This window comes from Rhinichthys klamathensis, unplaced genomic scaffold (genome assembly GCF_029890125.1).
Source record: "Rhinichthys klamathensis goyatoka isolate OS25496 unplaced genomic scaffold, OSU_Roscu_1.1 h1tg000021l_1, whole genome shotgun sequence".
Lineage (NCBI taxonomy): Eukaryota > Metazoa > Chordata > Actinopteri > Cypriniformes > Leuciscidae > Rhinichthys > Rhinichthys klamathensis.
This window is the reverse complement of record NW_026606572.1, coordinates 390,297-413,882: the sequence shown is the minus strand read 5'-3', so window position 1 is coordinate 413,882 and position 23,586 is coordinate 390,297. Positions and strand designations below refer to the sequence as shown.

The window sequence follows — 23,586 nt, the reverse complement described above, 5'->3', positions numbered from 1 at the left end:
GTGGATCTCCTATATACAAACACAGGATAAGAACCTTTGACGTCACTGCAGTAAACTACAGAACATCTTAAGGGACATGGCGATGAAAAATATTTTGAGATGGGAAGAAAAATGATATGTTAATGCTTTTGCGTTCTTTTGCAAATGTTTTGCATTCCCCGAGAAACTTTGCGTTCGCTAGCAAAACTTTTTAGTTCTTCGCGAGGTAACACAAAGTTTCTCGAGGGACGGCAAAACTTTCGAGTTCTTTGCGAGGTAACGCAACGTTTCTTGAAGGACGGCAAACTTTTGCGAGCAAACGCAGCTTCTCTGGGAATGCAAAGCTTTTGCAAAAGCATTTTTCCCCCCTCCCATCCCATATTTTTTTCCACCTCCATGTCATATCATTCGTAGAACAGTTCAAATATATATAAAAAAAATCTCAATGACTGACAAGATTGGCTTTGGTTCATAGAAAGGCAGATGAGAATAATAATACATTATAGATTTAGCATATACATATATATATGCTAAATCTTGATATACATACATACATATGCTAGATTTTATGCTAGATTTTGATATACATACATACATCAACTGATAACCAGCTATACACTCTATCGGCCTAGTTTATTAAACACGAGCAGAACAAATTTCGGTGTAAATATTTCTTAAACCATTCTTACATAAATTGCTATGTTCAAATCATGCAAGAATGGATTTATGAACTGTTTACAGGGACATTTGTTCTGCGTGTTTAATGAAGGCACTGTGTGCCCAGCGGGGTCTAGAAGTAGAAATTTTACTGCATTTTTTTAAAATATCCCCTTGTTAGCAACAAAGGGAGGCTACTTTTGGTTGTGCAATTGTGCATTATTTAACTGGAGGGATATTTAGGCTTGATCTGACATTGAGTCATGTTCATTTGCTCGGGCACAAAAGCAATTAGAGCTGCAAGGTCCAGACTGATGATCTCGAGGGAAAAATATTCTGTAAGAAAACATTTCCTCAAAGTTGCTTTGATATCGGCCTAAATCGATGATTTTTTGTTTTTGTTTTTATCTGAAAAAGGGTATAAAATGTCTCTTTGTATAGTCCATGAACTGAGGTTTCAGTCAAGTTTTGGTCCAGGGTAGGAAGTGGTCAGATAACAACTGGTGAGAGATGAACATTTGTGTCCTTCACTGTTTCTCTCGCTCAGATAGTGCAAAGTACTCAATGTTCCTTCATTCTAAAATACACAAAGGGGGGGAAAAAAAGACAGTTTTAATCAAAGATAGGAAGTCCTTTGACTGTTATGGTCATTGATTTGCAACTGTAATAAAGTACAAGCTCAAAACAGCACTCACTCGACAGCGGCTCCTGGCCGGCTCCTATGAGAGCGAAGCTCCTTCGTCACAAGTCTCAGCAAAAGCTGAAGAACATACAAACACAATTAGGGTTGTCAAAAGTGCAGATGCTTCGGTACCAAATTGATAAGCATAATGATACCAGTCTTTCTACAGTACCGCTAGTATAGTTAGACAGTAAGTACTGGGCCAATCAGGTACAAACGCTCCTGTCTCTATTTGTGTAAGCACTTTGTGAAGAGCGTCAAAGGTTTCTATTTACCACGTGTTTTTGCAGTGTTGAGCATTGTAGCCAATTACAGACATGTTTGTTGAGCAAGTGAATGCAATGGCCAATCAGAGGCGTTTAAGTGAGTCTGAATCTTCTCAATACGCCAGAGTTTGTTCAGCGTGAGCTCTGCATGCTCACAAATCATTTTGTTAATTTAGCTGATTTTCATGTTATTACTAACTTTTCATTTGATTTTTTAAATGTAATGTTTTTTTAACTAAACAATATTTGAAGGCTACATACTAATATTTGAATGTATTATTTATTTAGGATCATTCATAGCATTGAAAACTAATTTTATTTAATACATTTAATATTCAAATAGTTAAATAATTCTTTTTTTTTTACAAAAGTTTTGCTATGGTACCAAAAGTGGTACCAAAAACAGTCAAATTTGACTGGTATTTGTACTAACCACTAAAATTTTGGTACAGTGACAATCCTACAAACAATTTTTTATTTTTTTTATTTTTTTTTGGATGTCATAACTATAGCCCCTTTCACACAGAGATTCCGGAAAATACACGGATAAAGCGACCCGGGATTTGACCCGGGTTCGTTTGATTTTGGTTCATTCACACTTGCCAGTGATTTTCCGGAATCAAAGAGTGCGTAAAAATCCCGTAAAGACACGTGACATCGATGTGACATGTAATGTCTCAGCAGCGTGTATAGTTTGCTTATGAGCTGCGATTTCTCTCTGGAGAAACCACGCTTGTGCATTTTTTTCTCTGATTCGGTCATAAACTAGCGCATTACGTACCGTTTCACTAGCCTGCTTTCACTTCACTTCATTACGACACGGCATTGGTTAGCTTTTTGTTCACACAGCGCGCGTTCCGGGACTGATCCCGGCAATGTTACTAGGTCCCCAACCCGGCATCGATCCCGGGATCAATCCCGGGTCGTGTTTGCGTTCACACAGAAGGCGTTCTGGCAATTTCCCGGGATCAACGCGCTGTGTGAAAGGGGCTTATGTGAATTCTTCGATTAATGTATCACTTGTCTTAACCTGTAAATGTTTTTATTTCATCAGAATGGTACGAAACTTGATAGTTTTTGGTTTTGGCTATTGCTATGTGAAGAAAAAAAAATAGTCACACTTGTACTCTTCGCAGTCAAAAATGGAGATGAAGGGGAAACTAATTTTATCTAGTGAAAACATTTGGGACAGAGCCCAAACAAAATCTTACGGAAAGCTAATTTTTTCAGATATCAACCTCAAATTTGGAACACAACTTTAGTGAAGAACACCAGAGGGTTAAATGTACACTGTGTTCTCGGACTGTATGTCAAGTATTGAATGAGTGAAATGAACTGCCAAGTGTACACTGCGAAAATTTACAGGAATAAATGAAGTTTATAATTCTATTCTGTTCATGCTGCCATACAACAATTTATAGTGACCACATCTGCCAATCAAATAACCGGGGCTTTTTAAGAGAAGACCTTTTTCCTTTTTAAACTGACACAACCTATATATACACACACAACAACCATCTAATGCAATCAAGGCAAGCCATAAAAATCCTGTAAAAAAAAAAATCACAAATCTTGTAAGTGAAAACCTGTGCACTAGGGGGCCTCAGCAAATCATAAAATTATTCAAATTTAGTTATAACTTAATCTTAACTAAACAGCTAAAAATAAAGATGCACAAAAGTAAACTGACATTATATTTTTTGAGTTTGTTTATTTAATGACAATAGAAGCACATATCAACTTCGATAGGAGGGCCTTTGAATATTGTCTTGGGCAAAGAGGAGCCTTGGATTAAAAAAACCCTAGTGGGTCTCGGCTCCTCTGGTTGAGAACCACTGTCTCGAAGTTTTCTGAATAAATAATAATTTTGTGTGAGAAACCGACCATTTGAATATGTAGGATGGAAAAAAAGATTTGGGATAAGTGAGAAAACTTGTGGAAAACAACTTAATTTTGGCCTGTTCCTCACATTGTGTGGCTCCTTGAAATGTACATGTGGCATACAAACTACTTTTAGCTGTTTTTCAATTCTTTTAAGAGATTTTTTCAATTATTTTGATAGATATGGACTCTATAAACAGTAGTTTCATATAGTTTCAAACAACAGCAATGAAAGATTTTTTTAAAAATCTGGCAAAATAAGTAAGCTTTTTTTTAGACTCACCAAAAGTGCAAAAAAGTCTGCGGTCATGAGCATGTAAAAGACCTTATCCCAGCCTTGTGATGACAACAGCCCTGCCAGCAAAGGACCCACAGCAGCACCTGCAGAAGACGAAAGGCACAAGAGTGACCTCTCTCTGCTCTACATGTGACAGCCTCACAATAAAACATGAATATGAACTTAGTGAACTTACCGACAGATCCAGTGCCGTCTATAATAGCTGTGACTGTAGAGAGAGCCCTGGCATTGCCCTTCAGACTCTTGTGTGTGCCCTATAGAATTAAATCAAATAATCCATCAGAGAGAAACAGGATGTGACACATGAATAAGCAAAAGATTATGCAAGTGCATTTCCTACACACACACATACACACACACTCACCAAGTCAGCAGAGACAGCTGTTGTGATGAGAGAGTACGGGCCGTTGACTAAACCACCACACACCAGCAGCATACCTGCCATATCAAATAACATACTGATAACACATCAGAGCACTAAACCATGCAATGACACACCAGAAAAAGGGTCACTCTACAGAACAAATGGCTTTTTTTCCATTTTGAAAAGATATATAAGGAAATGATGGCAAGAGGGTTGGTGCATAACCTGGAGGCATAAGGCATTCAAGTCTTCTTAATACATACTACATAATGTCATACATAAAACTATTTGTATTTTATTTACAACACTATTCAAAATTAAAAGTTTGAGGGCAGTCCATTTTTTGAAGATATTAACACTTATTCAGCAAGGATGCATTAAAATTGATCAAGTAAGAGTAAAGATATTTATTATGTTATAAAAAAATATATATCTGAAATAAATGAACTTTATATTCATCAAAGAATCCTGAAAAAAAAAAAGATTCTTTTCCACAAAACTATTAAGCAATACGGCTGTTTTCAACATGGATAATAATCAGAAATGTTTCCTGAGCAGCAAATCATCATATTAGAATGATTTCTGAAGGAACATGTGACCCTGAAGACTGGAGAAATGATGCTGAAAATTCAGCTTTGCATCACAGGAATAAATTACATTTTAAAATATATTAAAATAAAAAACAGTTACGTTAAATTGTAACTAGAAAGTAAAGCTTGTCTGGAAAAAGCCTAGTCTGAAAGTTTGAACATAAGCTTCCTAGCATGTTTTATCATGTTGCTAGCCAGTTTTATCTTGTTAGCATGTCTTAGCATGTGTTAAACATGTTTTAGTTCACTGTTAGCATTTTTGTATTACGTTGCTGGAATGATTTAGCATGATGCTATCATGATGTTGTGTTACATCTAGCATGATGCTAACATGTTTTAGCACATTTCTAGCATGATCCTAGCATGTCTTATCGTGTTTCTAGCATGTTTTAAAGCATTGCTAGCATGATCCTATCATTTTTAAACACATGGCTAGCATGTTTGAGCATACTGTGCTAGGAAAGTTGTTAAGCTTTTAGACATCTTAAATACTATATGAGAGTAATGTATGAAAGTATGAGAATTTGGGAATGTTGGTGGTTGCAGATATAAAGCTCTTAGGAGGAGATACAAATTAGTATCAGAAGAAATAGTATAATATAAATAGTAATATTATATCATAATATTACAGTTTTTATTGTATTTTTTAATCAGATTTATCAGCCTTGGTGAGCACAAGAGACTTCTTTCAAAAACATTAAAAAAACAAACATTTGAATTGTAGTGTCAGTGTGTCTATATATATATACAAACTTATCGAAATGTTCAATATTTATTACTTCATATAATATAATAACACATAGCAAAGCTGGTCTCAGCTATCATCTGTTAATCTCATTAATTCTCTAATTTGAATCAAAGCAACAGGGGTCAAACGCTCTTATGTAACTTTGAAGGATTTGATGTCTTACCAATAGTGGGACCCAAGCCAAACTGACTGATCATAGAGAAGCCGTAGAGCTATAAAACGCACACACACGCACACACACACACACACAGTCAATGGTGAGAGAAATGTGATGCAACAAAGAGCCTTTAAATTCACAAGCTCCCCTGTATTTGATCAACAGAATGACATACTGTGGGCGCTGCCAGCAGAAGCATCACAGCACAAGTGGTGGCCCTCTTTCCCATCTTATCAGAGATCACTCCAGCCAAGATCCCTCCTACACACACACAAACACATAAACACTTAGATACAGAACGTGTTTTTGCATTCCTCGGCGCTGCTTTATTTGCATGGTTAGCAGTGGGCAGAACTGTTTGCAGTCATTCAAATATTTGAGTCACGAAGAAATAAATACAAAGCGGGACGTGTCCCAAACAAGTCAAGATGAGGAAGACCTCGTTTGGTCTGTTATGTATGGAAGCTTGTTTCCGCCACTGAATAAAAAAATAAAATAAAATAATTGCGACTTTTTATCTCACAATTGCGAGATATGAAGTCAGAATTGTGAGAAATAAAGTCGCAATTGTGAGATATAAAGTCGCAATTCTGAGAAATAAAGTCGCAATTGCGAGATATAAAGTCGCAATTGTGAGAAATAAAGTCGCAATTGTGAGATATAAAGTCGCAATTCTGAGAAATAAAGTCGCAATTGCGAGAAAAAAAGACAGAATTGCGACTTTATATCTCGCAATTCTGACTTTATATCTCGCAATTCTGACTTTATATCTCGCAATTCTGACTTTATATCTCGCAATTCTGACTTTATATCTCGCAATTCTGACTTTATATCTCGCAATTCTGACTTTCCATTTCGCAATTCTGACTTTATATCTCGCAATTCTGACTTTATATCTCGCAATTCTGACTTTATATCTCGCAATTCTGACTTTATATCTCGCAATTCTGACTTTATATCTCGCAATTCTGACTTTATATCTCGCAATTCTGACTTTATATCTCGCAATTCTGACTTTACATTTCACAATTCTGAGAAATAAAGTCAGAATTGCGAGATGTAAACTCGCAATTGTGAGAAAAAAAAAAAGAGTCAGAATTGTGAGATAAAAAGTCCCAATTACCTTTTTTATTTTTCATTCAGTGGCGGAAACAAGCTTCCATAGTTATGGGTGTTGTTAGACATATAACACTTTTTTTTTTTATAATAAGAAAGCAACAGATAAATGCTTACAGATGTGTGTGTATCAGCTACTAATGCCCACTCCAAATACCAAAACAAAAAAACAAAAAAGACAAAAACTCTACATACCAACAATGCCACCCACATCAAACAGAGTTGAAAGGTCTCCGGCTTTCTTGGCATCTAGGTGAGCTGAAAAACAGGAAGTACATTGTAGTCATTGATCCATATAGAGTGCTGCAGGGATGATGTATTTTAGTAGGCCAAAACGTGGAAACAAGTTAACATTTTAGCACTTACAAATCCATCATCCTGAAGTCAATGGGTTATTTGAATGGGTTTTTGGTCAAATGTCTTTTTCGGTTATTAACAAGTGGCTAAATGGGACCACAGAGGTTTTCGGGAACATTAAACATCATCACACCGAACATCACATCTATTGACTAGTTGTTGACTAAAAAAATACATCATTACTGCAGCAGTATATTAACCACCATCCCAAAATGTGCAAATATATACACAAAACACATCAAAACACAGAAACCTTTACATCAAGAGAACCACAGAAATAAATATAACAGAGCAGAATAATTAAATGACTGAGAATCGCTGATGTCATCAGTGAGAGATACCTGCTTTAGTGATGTAGAGGGGCAGCCAGAAGAGGAACGTATAACTGACCAACTTGGCAAACAGCAGACAAAGAGAGAACTCCACCACTCCCTGCAAACACACAGCGGGAGAAACGTCAGTGACGCTGTAACACACGCTGACTGATGATGGACAGACGGATGGGCAACACTCACAGGAATGCGTAAAGCTCCCATGAAGCTGATGGGTGACGGTTCTGCCTCACTCTTCACCACCACCACCTGCTGCACGGGAACACACACGCCAATGCTCTCCTGCCCCAGCAGAAGCTCTGTGTCCCAGCTCTAACAAACAGGAGGATCACAGAAGTGAAAAAGAGATACTTCTAAAGGAGTGACACAGATACACAGAGACAATGACGTGGACTAACCTGTGCTTTAGCTCCTGGCTTGCACTGCAAGTAAAGGTCTTTGTGTCCATTAACACCATTCCAGCTTTTATGAAGCTTCTGAGAAAAAATAATATGGAGTTCAGTGTCACATTTACAAAGGGTTGTCTAGGTGTATTCTGAATATATTCTACATATTAATTATTTTGTATTAATATAATAACACAAGACACATGGGTAGTGACATGTAATTTTGCCGTCCACAAAAAAACTAAACAAATCTCTCATTCATTCTCTCAAGCGATTACATTTTTATATATATATATATATATACACTCACCGGCCACTTTATTAGGTACCCCATGCTAGTAACGGGTTGGACCCCCTTTTGCCTTCAGAACTGCCTCAATTCTTCGTGGCATAGATTCAACAAGGTGCTGGAAGCATTCCTCAGGGAGTTTGGTCCATATTGACATGATGGCATCACACAGTTGCCGCAGATTTGTCGGCTGCACATCCATGATGCGAATCTCCCGTTCCACCACATCCCAAAGATGCTCTATTGGGTTGAGATCTGGTGACTGTGGAGGCCATTTTAGTACAGTGAACTCATTGTCATGTTCAAGAAACCAATTTGAAATGATTAGAGCTTTGTGACATGGTGGAAGTAGCCATCAGAGGATGGGTACATGGTGGCCATAAAGGGATGGACATGGTCAGAAACAATGCTCAGGTAGGCCGTGGCATTTAAACGATGCCCAATTGGCACTAAGGGGCCTAAAGTGTGCCAGGAAAACATCCCCCACACCATTACACCACCACCACCAGCCTGCACAGTGGTAACAAGGCATGATGGTTCCATGTTCTCATTCTGTTTACGCCAAATTCTGACTCTACCATCTGAATGTCTCAACAGAAATCGAGACTCATCAGACCAGGCAACATTTTTCCAGTCTTCAACTGTTCAATTTTGGTGAGCTCTTGCAAATTGTAGCCTCTTTTTCCTATTTGTAGTGGAGATGAGTGGTACCCGGTGGAGTCTTCTGCTGTTGTAGCCCATCCGCCTCAAGGTTGTGCGTGTTGTGGCTTCACAAATGCTTTGCTGCATACCTCGGTTGTAACGAGTGGTTATTTCAGTCACTGTTGCCCTTCTATCAGCTCGAACCAGTCTGGCCATTCTCCTCTGACCTCTGGCATCAACAAGGCATTTCCGCCCACAGAACTGCCGCTCACTGGATATTTTTTCTTTTTCGGACCATTCTCTGTAAACCCTAGAGATGGTTGTGCTTGAAAATCCCAGTAGATTAGCAGTTTCTGAAATACTCAGAACAGCCCTTCTGGCACCAACAATCATGCCACGTTCAAAGTCACTCAAATCACCTTTCTTCCCCATACTGATGCTCGGTTTGAACTGCAGGAGATTGTCTTGACCATGTCTACATGCCTAAATGCACTGAGTTGCCGCCATGTGATTGGCTGCTTAGAAATTAAGTGTTAACGAGCAGTTGGACAGGTGTACCTAATAAAGTGGCCGGTGAGTGTATATATATATATATATAAATACTGAGACATTTCTCAGAATATCTTCTATTTTCCACAGAAGAAAGAAAGTCATACAGGTTTGAAACGACTTGAGGTTGAGTAAATGATGACAATTTCTTTTTTAATTTGGGGGTTTATTAATATGGAAAAATTTAATATTGTTTTTTAATGAAATTATACTCCAAATAAGAAACTAAAACTGCCAGTAGGTGGAGGTAAAGTCTTAATGAGCAAGTTATTCATTCATTTGATTCCTTCGAACGGCTGATTCATTCATGGAATGATGTAAATGGCTCTCTTTATCAATGGACGTGGATTCATTTGGAAGCAAACCAACGCTGTGTGTTGTTTGGAGATGCACAACAGTTCGTTGGCGAAATGAAGCAAAAATAGACAATATTGTGTCTAAAAATATAACACAATATTAACTTCACTCTTGCTATTCGGGACAAAAACAGCACTCGAATCTTGTGATACTCGTTACTTGTGTGATTTTTGCTTAACTATAAGTTAGAATTCTGTTAGACTATAGAAGAATATATATAAAAGTGAATGTATATGAAAATAATTAAAATATAAATATAAAGATACAACTTTGAATATGTAAAGGTAAATCATGAATATATATAGATGTAAATCTGAAAATATGCAGTTATAGGTCTGAAAATATACATGTCATTCCGAATATATAGTAATAAGTCTAAAGATATTCATACATTTTATTAGGCATTTTGATAGACAAGCTCCTAATATATAGAAGAAAATGAATATTTCTACTTTTAAATATATTTGTCACACGCTGAAGACAATTTAAATCCCAAAGTTGATTAAAAGTGGTGAAGAACTTAGAAGAAATGATTACAGATGACGTTACAGAATGAAAAAAACACATTTACTTTCCTTACACAAATATAAAAAAGGCTAAATAAATATTTGCATATATTTCCAATCGGTGCATCTGCTGTTAGTATTATTTATTGACCCAATTCCCTCTGGCAGTGTTTTCTATTGTTTTTGTACACTCTAGAGGGCAAGACAAAATACTCTAGTGCAGCGGTTCCCAAACTTTTTTTCCTGCGCACCCCCTTCTATGTCCCAACCCGGTTGGCGCACCCCCAATCCCCACTTCAAAAAAAAAATGCAACAAAGCTTTGTTTTATCGCTTTTGTTTTATAAAGACGCATGTTTAAACATGCGCTAATAACCAGAACACTCATGACAATAACAACATCAACAAAGTTTCAATATAATGCAACAAAGCTACGCACAAGTTTTCACTTTTAACCCTTTCACACGTAAGTTTAAAATATTTTAACTGACCCCACAGCGTGAGTTTTTCAAGGCGACCGTTATTTAGAACTTGTCACTTTAATGTTTCCATGGTGACGCGTCATTCCTTGTCACGTGACACAGCGCAACCACAACACAGCGCTGAATGAATGATGTTCTGCTTTTATGTCATTTTTCCTTTTTATCAAAAATATTCACAAATGTATTAGCTATAGCATTAAACACTGAGATTCCGATTGTCAAATATGTGCAAGTGGATGTGTTTTATTGTTCAAACGCCTTCATAACGATCGTTAGTTTGTGCCACAGTTCAGAGAATCGGATCTGTTGGATTTACAACACGTGACGTCAATTCCTCCACTTCTCACGAAATACATGAAAGTAAGAGGCCGGTGAACTGGGAGAAGAATAGGGTAAAATGTGAAGCTACGTACACAATGTGTATCTGATATGAATACAACGTGTCGTCTTATTATAATGAAAAGGATTAATATTGCCGCTTCCATAGAAATCAGCTAAATCAAAATCATTGTTTTGCTAGTACTTATGTGTATTTAAATGTCTGAAACCTAAAATAAACATTACGTGGTTGAAAACACTCAATGGTTGTGATATATAACAGCACTGGCTCAGCGCCAGCCAACACGCGAAAGCACATTTGTCACGTTACCGGCTGCAGTGCAGAGCAGTGCGTAGAAGACAGCAGCTGTTTTCAACGTTTCTATCAAAAACTAATAAATTATAGTTTTTTTAATTTAAAATAAAAGCGATTACAAAGGAAATGTTTACTGTTCATGGTTTTTATTTTATTGTATGGCAAAAAATCCCACTTACAAAACAGACCGCCATTACATTTTTCCTCTCGCGCACCCCCTGGTGGCAGCTCGCGTACCCCTGGGGGTGCGCGTACCACACTTTGGGAATCCCTGCTCTAGTGTAATACCTCCTAAATTGTAATTAATTAATCGCTATGAATATTTAAGAATCCTTTAGAAACAAACCAAGAGTAATTAGGGTAAACAATGAATGACACAGAATCCAGAATTATGCGGCTGCGAGCTGCGAAGTGTTTGAAGTTGCTCTTGAATTTGATTAATTCCTCCTCCACAGTCAAAATGAGCCTCCATCCCTAATGTCTCTGTTACTCCTGATTAGCCACTCCTCTTGAATCTAAATCAAACTGTTGAAGCGTTTCAGAAATGTGAACTCTCCGTGCTCGATGAGCACCTCACGCTCTACTGAGAGTCGCAGGTGTGCGCATCACAGGGCCGTTGTTATAGCAACTGCTTTCGAGCATGAATGAGTCATGTAATCTAACCAACCTTGCCTCAGACTGCTGGGAAAATACATTAACTTCTGTGAAGATGACATTGTTCTCATTGTTGATGACAAGGCATTGTCTGTTTGACTCTCTGCTAGGCTTCTTTTGTTCAGGTCAGTAGCAAAAATCTGATTTTTGAGAGTATCTGACTCAGCTGAACCGCAACAAAAATATGGAATGTGATATTTACAAGCCCAATACAAACCACATCCACTGAATTTCTGGAATGAGTCTCACCAGGGGCCTAATGTATAAAACGCTCCCTCCAGTAAAGAGTGCGTACGCACGGTCTAGAGTGTCTGTACTTTATTTTATTTTTAATTCCCAATATGTGCATGGAAAATTGCGTACGCACACATTTCTATGCCTCCGCAATTTTCCACACACATATCAGGAATTGTAAAAAAATGAACTAGGCGTAAATATGTGAGCCATGTATGATTTAAAAATTCTGTTTTCATTTTGATATACACATTCAGATGAAATATGCCACTCTCATTAATGGATCTAAACGCAGGTGCTGTTGGTGTCGTGTGCAGGCAGACAGTTTCCTAATGATAACACCTTTCTTGCTCTTTCCAATATTAAGAAAAATACCATTGTATTTGAAGGAATTTGAAGGAAACAGCATTATTTACACTGCATAAATAAGGCAGATCTGTTTCCATTAAAAATATATAAACATCCTAAAATACATGTTTACCTTATAGGCAAAATTGCCTAATTTTGATATGTTTAAAACAATTAAAAATACTATTTTGCCAGTGGAAAAGAAAGAGTATAACTCTTCTCTGAAAATTTTCTCTGAACATTACTTGATACAATTTTTATTTATTTATTCTAAAACAAGACAAGGATAGTGAATGTTTTTTAAAGATGCATTGTGTAATATTTAGGAGGATCTGCTGACAGAAATGCAATATCATATACATAACTATGTTTTCAGTGGTGTATTAAGACCTTACTTAATGAACCGTAACGTTTGTATTACCTTAGAATGATCCATTTCTATCTATATACACCGCGGGTCCCCTTACATTGAAATGTGCCGCCATGTTTCTACAGTAGCCCTAAACGGACAAACACGTTTCGTTACTGTGTTGTTCTTTGTTCAAGCAAGCTAGCTAAAGTCACGGAATAAAAGACTTACACAATGATGAACAAGTAACAATAATATTCGCAATAACATATCGTTTTACTGAATAATAAAGTAAACCTAATTTCTTAATTTATCTTTGTAAAGAAACCTCATTGCTGAACTGGCTACTCTCTGCGGTCTCAGACGGCGACATCTTTTCCTGTCGGCCACCGTAACTTCTGTTGGTTGCAATTCGCAACCTCACCACTACATTCCGGTAAAAATCACACACTGCACCTATAAATCATTTTTTTATAAAGAGAATTTTACACAGGTTCTGGTGTACGCATGGTTTATAAATCTGAAAACTTTTGTGCATACGCAAATTCTGGCATTAGTGCATTCGCACAATTTTAGGATGAAATCTAAGTAAAGTTTTATATATGAGGTACAGTATAATATGAGGTATAATATAAATTACAGTGTGGACTTGTCATTCCCGAGAGACCGGATTTGAAACCCACATTGGATTTGTGTAAACAAAGCCTTGAAGTAAACAACCGTTTAAAAGTTTGGGGTAAAATTGAATGGACAATTTAATGCATCCCTGTTGAATGAAGGTAATAATAATAATTTAATCGCACTGACCACAAACTTCACAGCAATGTGACAGGAAATGAAACTAAATAAATGGACTAACCTGATTGCTTGGAGCTGAGCTCTGGGCACTGGCGGTCTTCAGATCATTAGGGTCTGGAGATACAGAAGCGTTCGCATCAAAAACCCATCAACCATCTCCAATAGTGCTTTGTGACAAATTTGCACCCAAACACACATAAATAAGCCAGAGGTCATATTCACTTACGCTCTATTAGAAAGAAGAAGCAGACGACCCCCATGACAGCGATGATAACTCCAGGGACGATGAAGGACATTCCCCAGTTAGAGGAGACATAATATCCAGCAATCAAAGAACCCAGAATGTTGCCCACCGATGTGTGCGAGTTCCAGATACCCATGATGAGGCCTCTCCTGATACCACAACAAAACAAAACACATTATATAACATTTCATTTTGTGGTAATAAGAGATCTGTTACAATTTTGGAGTGTCTAAAGAGCAGCAAAGAGGATAAGCATTCCCTCATCTTCAGCGTCTGAGATAAACGAAAACACTGCATGCTCATTTTTAGACAGATTTATCGAATTTATAATGTTAGTGGAAAATGTAAAGCCTCATACCTGCCCTTGCCAAACCAGTTGCCAATGCAAGTCACGACACTTGGCCAACCAGTGGTCTGAACCAATCCATTGGCCACCTACAGACGAAAAAAATAAAAATAAAGAGGAGAGAATGCTGAATGAAAACTGAACAAAATGGTACATAAATAATAATTGCTGTTTACATACACTACCATTCAAAGTCTGAGGTCAGGTTTTTTTTTTCAAAGAAATGAACACCTTTATTCAGCAAGGTAATTAATTTATAGATAATTTGATCAAAAGTGACAGTAAAAACATGGCTATTATTTCAAACCAATGCTATTTGTTTAAACTTTCTATTCATTAAGGAATCCTGTAAAAAAAAAAAAATCACGCGCAATCATGGTTGTACGAATATAATAAGTATTTGTTTTCAACATAGATAATAATCAGAAATGTTTCTTAAAGGGATAGTTCACTTTGAAATTAATTTTTGATATGTTTTAGCTTACCTCCAGTGCATCCAAGATGTAGGTGTCTTTGTTTCCACAGTATCTTCAATTTTGATAATTTTAGGTAAAACCGTTGTTGTCTGTCAGTCATACAATAGAGGTGAAGGGGGTCCTCCTCAAAGAGCAGTCAAAATTAAACATTATTTAATGACTCGTAAATGTAAGTACACATTGATGCCCTAAGACACGAAACGAGTGGTTTTTGTGAGAAAACGAACAGTATTTATATTGTTTTTACCTCTTGTAACCACAGCCATGCCCAAGTTATCTGAGGGCGCGGACGCTTCCGTGTGTGACGTGTACGCAGACTGGTGCATAGATAAACTAGATGTCGCCTTGGCGACGGCAGTTCATTGGAACGAAACCTTAGCCAAGGCGACATCTAGGGTATATATATCTATGCACCAGTCTGCGTACACGTCACACACGGAAGCGTCCGCGCCCTCAGATAACTTGGGCATGGCTGTGGTTACAAGAGGTAAAAACAATATAAATACTGTTCGTTTTCTCACAAAAACCACTCGTTTCGTGTCTTAGGGCATCAATGTGTACTTACATTTACGAGTCATTAAATAATGTTTAATTTTGACTGTTCTTTGAGGAGGACCCCCTTCACCTCCATTGTATGACTGACAGACAACAACGGTTTTACCTAAAATTATCAAAATTGAAGATACTGTGGAAACAAAGACACCTAGATCTTGGATGCACTGGAGGTAAGCTAAAACATATCAAAAATTAATTTCAAAGTGAACTATCCCTTTAAGCAGCAAATCAGAATATTAGAATGATTTCTGAAGGATCATGTGACACTGAAGACTGGAGTAACGATGCAGAAATTTCAGCTTTGCATCACAGGAATACATTATATTTTATAATATATTAAAATATAAAATTGTTATTTTAGCTGTTTTTACTGTATTTTTGATCAAATACATGCAGTCTTGGTGAGCATAAGAGACTTCATGTATGACACCAACCTGAACAAATATATAGAAGCCAAGGCTGTGGATGTCATAGACGTATCCCAGTCCAAACAGACAGGTGAAAAGACCACTGGTCAACATGCCCACAGTCAGGTACAGACGGATGGGCAGACGCTCTCCAATGATTCCACTGAAAAGATTGTATTAAATGTCACTGCAGACAGAATGATAGCAGCAAACAACAAACATATCACTGTTGTCAGATGAGTTCAACTGCTCAAGATAAGACCAAAGACCAATGACATCAGAATAATTCAGAGTTAGGTCGGATGTTTTAGCATCTTCAGATTTAAACTTGAGAAGCAAAAACAGTGTTCAAGTTGGTCAATTCATTCTGGTGAGTCAGTTCAAACTGCTTCAGTAAATCCATCCAAAACTTTGATTTAGTAATGCATTTTTATGTATTAAAATATACATTGATTATTATTGCTGTTTATTACTATTTCATTATATTACATCAAATATAATTCTTCCTTAAAAGTGCAGTAAGCGATTTAAGAAACGCTGTTGAAAGTGGATCGGACCGAGCGCCGCCACACACTTGTAACCAATCAGCAGTAGGGGGCGTGTCCACTCATGATGGGGGAGGAGAGAGAGAGTGAGCAAGAGGGGGATTATTTGAAGAAAGACTGTAGAAAGAGAGATGGCTGAGAGACATTACAAGAGAGAAAACCATACGTGACGAAAACCATACGAAGCTCCATACGTGAGTAACATCGGTTTTGGACAGTTTTGAGTGTCATTAGAGTACACTCTTGTGAACTGTATGTTTATTTTTTGTTCTTTCTTGTCGTTCATTCGCCATCTTTGCTTTATTCTCCGCAAAACATTATTTTGCTTCGTTTCAGCTATGATGAAAATACATTCACTCTTGAATTGCATGTTCGTGCATTTTGGGGGCGGAGCAATGAAGGGAGGAGTGTGTTTGTTTGGGTTGATTTTAAATATCAACCGTGTTTCTCAGAAATCACGTACTGCACCATTAAGTTCACTGACAATTAAAATAGAATTATTCCTTAAGTTTTGAATATTGTGTAAAGAGATAGTTCATCCAAAAATGAAAATTCTGTCATTGCTTAATCACTCTCATGCCGTTTCAAACCGCATACGACTTTTGTTCATCTTGGAATGGAAACACAAATATCTTTGTAATGAAACCTGAGAGATATCGGTTCCTCCATTGAAGGTCCATTCCACCAAAACTTTAATGCTTCAAAAAGTTCATAAAGAAATCGCACGTTAAGCATGCATGAGCTTCCGTTTACCATATTTGAAGTGCTCCATGTATGTGCGCTGATCAATGTATATATGCCTAAATTAAATCAGACTTGAATTAAACCTCTCAATTCATATGGATTACTTAAACAATGTCTAAATTAACTTTTTAAAGTTTGGTAGGAATGGACTTTCAATGGAGATTTCAGGTTTCATTAAAAACACCTTTATTTGTATCCGAAGATAAAAAAAAGTCTTATGGGTCTGGGGGTGGGGGGTGGAAACACACACACTTTTAAGTCATTTTAAAGCATAAATATTAGTGTGTTTTGTATATGTTCTTACCTGAGATACATGCCTATGGCATAAGCACACAGGAAAGAATAATCCATTGCTCCGAGCAACTGCTTATAGTTGTTTCTGTCTATAGGGATTGAAACAGAGATGCCAAACATTTAATGCACTGACTGAAAGTGATAGAAACAGATATTGCTTGAATCTAATCGAATATAACGTTACCGAATGGTTTCCAGCTGCAGTCTAGTTCTGTGTGAAGTCTAGGCTGCCGGCCGCTCTCTGTAGGAACCTCCATGATGTGAGAGCAGTTCTTATGCAGCTCACTCTATACAGACACATACACAACATAACATAACATGAACTCATCTCTGACAGTGCATACAGTTGACACAGGACATGACTGCATATTAAGGCTGACTACAGAAAGTTCAACATGGTTAGATGGCTGAGTGCCACACACTTCTGGATTGTACTCAGATAAATGAGTTAATGTGTGACAGAAAACAACCCAAAAAAGCCCTTTGAGTTCCAGTAAGCACAAGAACTGCCGATAATAGCTTTTGATCATGCCACCTCTGAGCAATATAATGTTGTCTGTACGGTTTATGCAGAGATAAAAAAACAACAACAACAACTGAATTCTGGATCTTATTTCAGTTCTGTTCTATCTATACACTACAATTTATTTAAAATATAAATTATATATATATAAAATGTTAATAAAAGATTAAAATAATGCAAGTTTGATTTGTTTTTATATGTATAGCGCTTTTTATTATACACCGTTTCAAAGCACCTTACAGAAAATCATGATTTTATTGTTTATATCTTCATACCAGTGTAATTTTAGTGTTTTTTGTGTTTTATTCATATTTTGAATTAGCTTTTATATTAATAAATGTAATTTCCATGTTAATTTTTGTAATTTTTATGTGCTTTTGTCTTATTATTATTTTTTTTAAATGACTATTTATGTAATTTGTTTTTCTAAAAAAAAAAAAATGGTGTTTTAATTTTAGTCATTTATTTATTTCCAGTTAATAGTTTCCACTTAAACTTAATTCAGTTTTTTGCCAAGGCAACATTTCTAATTTTCATTAAATTGAAATAATATTTATATTTTTCTAGTTCAGATTTATTTCAATTAACAGAAATATTTTAATAGTTTTAGTTCACGAACCCTGCTTCATGCCTTGTCGTCACATTTTGCAGGTTAGATTGGGTGATAATAATTTGCATTTCGCAACAATAGTCAAGTCAAGTCAAGTCATCTTCATTTATATAGCTCTTTTAACAATGAATTGTTTCAAAGCAGCTTTACAGAGATAAACATATAATTTAAGGTAACAGATTGTTTTGGCGTTATAGCGGTTCTTGAATAATGTTACTTCCAGCTAAAGTTAACTTTGATTGATTCACCTCCGTCGAAATGATCAGACTTTAAACGCGAACCTGTGATTAACGCTGACGGCGTTCACATGCTCATTCAGAATTCTATAGTTATGTACTTTTTAAAATATATATACAAGCAATCAAACAGTTAAGATCCGCTATAAAGTGTATGTATACAGGTCCTTATAAAAAAAAATAGCATATTGTAATAAAGTACATTATTTTCCATAATGTAATGATAAAAATTAAAGTTTCATATATTTTAGATTCATTGCACACCAACTGAAATATTTCAGGTCTTTTATTGTTTTAATACTGATGATTTTGGCATACAGCTCATGAAAACCCAAAATTCCTGTCTCAAAAAATTAGTATATCATGAAAAGGGTCTCTAAACGAGCTATTAACCTAATCATCTGAATCAACTAATTAACTCTAAACACCTGCAAAAGATTCCTGAGGCTTTTAAAAACTCCCAGCCTGTTTCATTACTCAAAACCGCAATCATGGGTAAGACTGCCGACCTGACTGCTGTCCAGAAGGCCATCATTGACACCCTCAAGCAAGAGGGTAAGACAGAAAGAAATTTCTGAACAAATAGGCTGTTCCCAGAGTGCTGTATCAAGGCACCTCAGTGGGAAGTCTGTGGGAAGGAAAAAGTGTGGCAAAAAACGCTGCACAACGAGAAGAGGTGACCGGACCCTGAGGAAGATTGTGGAGAAGGACCGATTCCAGACCTTGGGGGACCTGCGGAAGCAGTGGACTGAGTCTGGAGTAGAAACATCCAGAGCCACCGTGCACAGGCGTGTGCAGGAAATTGGCTTCAGGTGCGGCATTCCCCAGGTCAAGCCACTTTTGAACCAGAAACAGCGGCAGAAGCGCCTGACCTGGGCTACAGAGAAGCAGCACTGGACTGTTGCTCAGTTTTGCATGTCATTCGGAAATCAAGGTGCCAGAGTCTGGAGGAAGACTGGGGAGAAGGAAATGCTAAAATGCCTGAAGTCCAGTGTCAAGTACCCACAGTCAGTGATGGTCTGGGGTGCCATGTCAGCTGCTGGTGTTGGTCCACTGTGTTTTATCAAGGGCAGGGTCAATGCAGCTAGCTATCAGGAGATTTTGGAGCGCTTCATTCTTCCATCTGCTGAAAAGCTTTATGGAGATGAAGATTTCATTTTTCAGCACGACCTGGCACCTGCTCACAGTGCCAAAACCACTGGTAAATGGTTTACTGACCATGGTATTACTGTGCTCAATTGGCCTGCCAACTCTCCTGACCTGAACCCCATAGAGAATCTGTGGGATATTGTGAAGAGAAAGTTGAGAGACCCAACACTCTGGATGAGCTTAAGGCCGCTATCGAAGCATCCTGGGCCTCCATAACACCTCAGCAGTGCCACAGGCTGATTGCCTCCATGCCACGCTGCATTGAAGCAGTCATCTCTGCAAAAGGATTCCCGACCAAGTATTGACTATTGAGTGCATTACTGAACATAATTATTTGAAGGTTGACTTTTTTTTTTTTGTATTAAAAACACTTCTTTTATTGGTCGGATGAAATATGCAAATTTTTTGAGACAGGAATTTTGGGTTTTCATGAGCTGTATGCCAAAATCCTCAGTATTAAAACAATAAAAGACCTGAAATATTTCAGTTGGTGTGCAATGATTCTAAAATATATGAAAGTTTAATTTTTATCATTACATTATGGAAAATAATGACATTTATCACAATATGCTAATTTTTTTTAGAAGGACCTGTATATATACAGTATCTATATATTAGATGTGTCAGTGATTGTGCATGTTTCCTCCAGCACGTGTTCTTTTAAAGGGTTTGTTCAATGTGACGGGGGTCGTGCTACCTTGACAATGCTGATGGGCTTCCTGGATAGATGGAAACTTGTGTAGAGCAGGAAAGTGAGAGCAAACGCGAAGGCCTTGTACCTGTGTGTAGAAAACACAGCAACGGTCAATAAGGACAAGGAAATAAGGACATTTTACAGTGAAATTTCATTTCATGAGATTTGAGATAGACTGCATCCCAAAACAAACACAAATACAAATACTGACATTGTATTAATTTGTGTGAGTGGCACACTGTTCATTTACGCAAACAACTGTTAAACTAGCAAACAAATCAGAAGTTGAAGGGAGACCGTCTTACTATTGCTTAATGTCAAACTAAGAAGGGCAAAGCAACCAAGTCTTTTATCAACTCCATTACTATTTTACAGTCTTTCTTAGATCAGGTTTAGACACTTACAGCAGCTTTTTTAAAATATATTTGTTTAATTGTTCTGTTCATAACGCCAAGGTTCATCATGGATTCAGAAGACTTGATATTTAGTTGCAACGTTTTTTTTTTTTATAGTCAGTAGAACGTCTAAAGTGGACCATCGAAATAGAGTGCTACCGATTCTTCAGATAAAATTCTCTTTTTGTCACTATTCAAATAGAATTATATGAAATAACAAATAACCGCATTATAAATAACAGCACAGAAGTAAAATCAATAGTGTGATGGCATCATGAAGTCTCACATTAGGATATGAAAGTGATATCAGTACAACACAATTTGATGATAATTAGAACTTTAAATACACAATGTAAAAAAATATCCTGCTAAATTATGAAAAGAAATGGCAGCTGTGATTGCCAGAATTCACTCTAAAAACATACTGACAATGTTTATGTTTTTAGGGGATATCTTTATATTTACAAAATAAATAATAATAATACTAATATATATATATATATATATATATATATATATGTGTGTGTGTGTATGTATGATGTTATGTTAAAGGGATAGTTCACCTAAAAATTTAAATATTGTCATGATTTGCTCACCCTCATGTTGTTCCAAATCTGTTTGAGTTTCTTTCTTCTGCTGAACACAATAGAAGATATTTTGAAGAATGTTGGTAATTCAACTGTTTGACTACCAACATTTTTCTCATACAGGTTTGGAACAACTTTAGGGAACTATCCCTTTAATACACCAATCTACCTAAATCAGCTATTTATGTATTTTTACCTTAAAATGTACTAATAACCACCAAGTGAAAAATGAGAAAAAATAGCACTATTTATATAAAATATAATCTTATGTGACGCAGGGAGTTTTGGAAATGTCCTTTTACTTTTTTTTTTTTTTTTTACAATACAGTACACAGGAATGTAAACACACCTAGTCTAGCCTGTGTGTCCCTTTTAAAGAAGTCACTAAACCCGATTTTTCACAATCAATCCTGAAATGGAGTAGATGACGAGGATACAATGGAAAACAGATCAGACGTGATCAAATACAGAGAGGCGTGTATATATGTACATACCATAGAGCTACCATGATCAACAGAAAGACTGACGTCTTAGTTTGATACAGAATGCAGTATTGAAGCTTGTATTTAATTAAATACATCAGACATTAGAGTTCTATTCTACTCTATTGTATTCTCCAACACATATCAGCTAATGTCTGCTTAGCAGGCCCACAGAAAATTGCAGATTCTTCTAACATTTTTGTGGAAAAATTGGTGGAATTGTGCAGAATGGATAAAACATGTTGAACTTAAATACTTTTACTGACAGATGAAATCAGTCAAATTTGGCAAAATATTAAGTCAATATGAAGTCAAATTTGACTATTCTTATTTATTAGAAATGATTTATCCGCGCACATAATTTTTTAAAAATGCATGTGCCCTTGTAATCTTTAATTAAAATAACAGTGACATGTCCTCTCTTCTCTAATGTTGTGAGGGCGAGACAACCTGTCACTCACATGAGATCGACCAATTGCAAACCACAACCATCCAAACAATTTCCGATAAACAAAATCAATGTTTTTCTTGTTCGAGAAGCCGTTTTACTTGTACATATGTCACAAAGACTATCGCAACTTAGGTTTCATGTGTAATAAACAAACATGCAAAGACTGGAACTGTAGTATTATAATGACAGACATTATATCTCTGTGGGAAAACTGGGTTTGCTGATCATCAATCCCAAATACACATGCAAATATTGATAAAAAAGATAAACTCACCACTGGTCTCTATTGAAGGAGGCCAGGAAGCGGATGCCAGGTGGGACTGGTGCCATGCTTGTGTATGGTGTGTGTATGAGTGTAATACAGCTGCTTAGTAAATCTCATAAAGATGTTAGGCAGGATGCCTGTAGACATATGGTCACAAGATCCATCTCTGAGCAAAAGGACCTTGGTATGTGAACAGAAAGACAAAAGAACCCATTATGAAGATTAAAGAGTCGCGTTCGTAGTCTTATATCCTAAAAAAAAAAAAATGTAGAAAGAATGAAAGAGAAGCCGTTTTCCTGAAAGAGAAGTGAACAAACTATCGTTAAACAATAACATGTTCATTCTACTGCTCATTTACAGCACATCAGTCCTCTCATCTTTAGGAAATGACAGTGTTTGAGCTGTCAGTGTCAAAGCTCGTAAATGACGTGACTCGTAACGTGGTTGCTACTGTACAACGAGAACCGGAGACCGACAACAAAACCCTCTGATACTGGACTAAACTAAAACTAAACCAGGTCATAAACACTCAATAACATTCAAATAAGAGTATGAATAGATGTAGCTACTAATTTACATAAGATATAATTTAGTGTGATCTCTCGCATCCTCTATAGCTCGTTAGAAGAACACGTTTATTAATAGGATGTGATCGATAACATGTCGAGAGACCATTTGTCAAAGATATAAAAGCACATATAATTGATTTAATTTAAAACAGCCCTGGAGGTCTTACCGCATCAACCGACTCTCTCCGTTCAGCGTTGTCTTTGGCGACCGTCTCTTTCACTTCCTCATTCAGTCCGGTGGGGCGATGATGATGATGATGACGATGACGACAACAAGAGTAGCGTGAAACACGAAACAACACGAGACTTGCAAACTAAAATATTTCAAAATAAAAAACTCTATCCATGCAGTACAAGTCAA

General features: G+C 36.8%; 1 protein-coding gene across 1 annotated transcript; it reads right to left on the bottom strand.

Annotated features, from left to right (window-relative positions):
• Positions 1–961: 961 nt before the first annotated feature.
• On the bottom strand, positions 962–23,543 carry slc37a1 (solute carrier family 37 member 1). The gene is made up of 20 exons (XM_056240711.1): positions 23,393–23,543; positions 22,666–22,836; positions 20,480–20,561; positions 17,449–17,551; positions 17,275–17,353; positions 15,709–15,844; positions 14,256–14,332; positions 13,880–14,046; positions 13,715–13,767; positions 7,826–7,903; positions 7,611–7,739; positions 7,437–7,527; positions 6,934–6,996; positions 5,798–5,883; positions 5,629–5,677; positions 4,128–4,201; positions 3,939–4,017; positions 3,749–3,846; positions 1,332–1,396; positions 962–1,213 (listed from the first exon to the last, which is right to left on the bottom strand). The coding sequence occupies exons 2-20, from the start codon at positions 22,719–22,721 to the stop codon at positions 1,198–1,200; spliced, it is 1,581 nt and encodes a 526-aa protein (XP_056096686.1). The 5' UTR covers positions 22,722–22,836; positions 23,393–23,543; the 3' UTR covers positions 962–1,197.
• Positions 23,544–23,586: the final 43 nt, after the last annotated feature.